This window comes from Anser anser (assembly GCF_964211835.1).
Source record: "Anser anser genome assembly, chromosome: 29".
NCBI lineage: Eukaryota > Metazoa > Chordata > Aves > Anseriformes > Anatidae > Anser > Anser anser.
In genome coordinates, this window is record NC_139750.1 from 2,074,949 (window position 1) to 2,077,271 (window position 2,323).

The window sequence follows — 2,323 nt, forward strand, 5'->3', positions numbered from 1 at the left end:
CTGTGGGGCAAGACTGATTCCTGCATTGCCCACAGCAGAATCCCTGCTCACAGGGCCACCCTCAGGCAGCATCAAGCAGAGCGCATGAAAGCAACCTGCTAAATATCTGCCTGAAAGGGGAAAATTGTTTTCAGGAGGGTTATATGAGAAATGGAACAAGTTTCTCTCAGGTATGTCTTCTTGTTTATTAAAGCTTTTTTTTTTTTCCCCAGGTATGTTGACTTTATTAATGTTTTTTCCTCCTTGGAAAGGACCGGATGCCCAACATCAGCTCAGTGAGCGAGTTCCTCCTCCTGCCATTCACAGACACACGGGAGCTGCAGCTCCTGCACTTCGGGCTCTTCCTGGGCATCTACCTGGCTGCCCTCCTGGGTAACGGCCTCATCCTCACAGCTGTAGCCTGCAACCACCGCCTCCACACCCCCATGTACTTCTTCCTCCTCAACCTCGCCCTCCTCGACCTGGGCTCCATCTCCACCACTGTCCCCAAAGCCATGGCCAATTCCCTCTGGGACAACAGGGCCATCTCCTATGAAGGATGTGCTGCCCAGGTCTTCTTTTTATTCTTCTTGCTTGGAGCAGAGTATTTCCTCCTCACTGTCATGGCCTATGACCGCTACGTTGCCATCTGCAAGCCCCTGCACTACGGGAGCCTCCTGGGCAGCAGAGCTTGTGCCCAGATGGCAGCAGCTGCCTGGGGCAGTGGCTTTCTCAATGCTGTCCTGCACACGGCCAATACATTTTCCCTGCCCTTCTGCCAAGGCAATGCTGTGGACCAGTTCTTCTGTGAAATCCCCCAGATCCTCAAGCTCACTTGTTCACATGCCTACCTCAGGGAAGTTGGGCTACTCGTCTTTAGTCTTTCTTTAGCATTTGGTTGTTTTGTTTTCATTGTGCTTTCTTACGTGCAGATCTTCAAGGCTGTGTTGAGGATGCCCTCTGAGCAGGGCCGGCACAAAGCCTTTTCCATGTGCCTCCCTCACCTGGCTGTGGTCTCCCTCTTTGTGAGCACTGTCATGTTTGCCTACCTGAAGCCACCCTCTATCTCCTCATCCATGGACCTGCTGGTGTCATTTCTGTACTCGGTGGTGCCTCCAGCAGTGAACCCCCTCATCTATAGCATGAGGAACCAGGAACTGAACAATGCAGTAAGAAAATTATTTGCATACATGCTTCTTCAGCATCAGTAATATACCCATCATGTTAACAGTAGTAACAGGGTTTCTCACAAAATGTTAGGAAAATATTTTGAAATTGTCTTTATTATTACTTTTTCCAACATGTGATAGTATTATTTTTATTTAAAGAAGTTTCTTCTTATCCTCCTACCTGTTGATTTTTGTTTTGACCCAGTCGTCTACGGTACTTTAAGAACCAATCTTCCTGTGCAGAGAAAGTCAATAAAGAAGGCATGAGAGATTCACTGGTCTCAGGGCCTGTCTCTTCCCATCTCCTCTGCAGTAGGGGGAGCAACTCCAGCATGGAGGAGGGGCTCAGGGCCAAGAGCCCAGCTGCCACATTAGAATAAAGTGGCCTTTGGGGCTGCCCCTCACTACTCGGTGGGGCAGTCTGCAGCTTCACTTACCTCCATTTCCTGTGGTATGGCTAGCCCCAGTCTGGGGGCTGCTGGGGAGGCCCAGAGCCGCCTTTGTCCCAGCAGCTGCGGTGCCTTGCGAGGGGCTGGGGCTGTGGTGGCTGTGCCCAGAGCCCTGCAGCAGCCTGCGGTGGGCACTGCCCTGGGGCCAGCCCAGCCTGGGCTGCTGGGCTGGTCTGGGCTGGGCTGTGTTGGGGAGAGGGCAGGGAGGTGGCGAGAGGTGGGCAGGGGTTGGGCTGGGCTGGGCATTGCCTGGCAGAGGGCAACAGCAGCTTCAGGGAGCAGTGGGAGCATGCAGGGGAGGGCTCCCAGCAGGGTTTGGTGCTGCAGAGCCAGGGCTGGGGAAGGGAGCCCAGAGCTGCAGGGGCAGGGGAGAGGAGGATGCTCTGGGCCCTTGCTGGCCTAGGCAGAGCAGGAAGGGGGCCCAGGGCATTCGTCCCCTCACCGCAGCCTGCCATGACCGCAGACGGTCATGGAGCGTCCAGGGCCAGGCTCTGCCCCTTGCCCACGAGCCCTGCCTGCCCTCTTCCTGCCACGCTTTGTGCAGTGGCTGCAGCAGAGGGGACCCCCAGCCAGCCCCTGCCCGGGGCTCTGCCACCCACCTCGCCCCGGCCCTCTCCAGCGCTCTCCTTGATGCTCTTTGATGCATGCCAGTACCTCCCAGTACATGCCAGCCAGCACATCTGCTGAGGGCCACTGCAACTGCTGCAGGGGCAGAGAGCTGAGCAT

General features: G+C 55.6%; 1 protein-coding gene across 1 annotated transcript; it reads left to right on the forward strand.

Annotated features, from left to right (window-relative positions):
- Positions 1-257: 257 nt before the first annotated feature.
- On the forward strand, positions 258-1,340 carry LOC310887876 (olfactory receptor 14C36-like; the record flags this gene model as incomplete). Its single annotated transcript, XM_083814052.1, has 1 exon — positions 258-1,340. The coding sequence occupies one exon, from the start codon at positions 258-260 to the stop codon at positions 1,188-1,190; it is 933 nt and encodes a 310-aa protein (XP_083670178.1). The 3' UTR covers positions 1,191-1,340.
- Between the last annotated feature and the right edge of the window lie 983 nt (positions 1,341-2,323).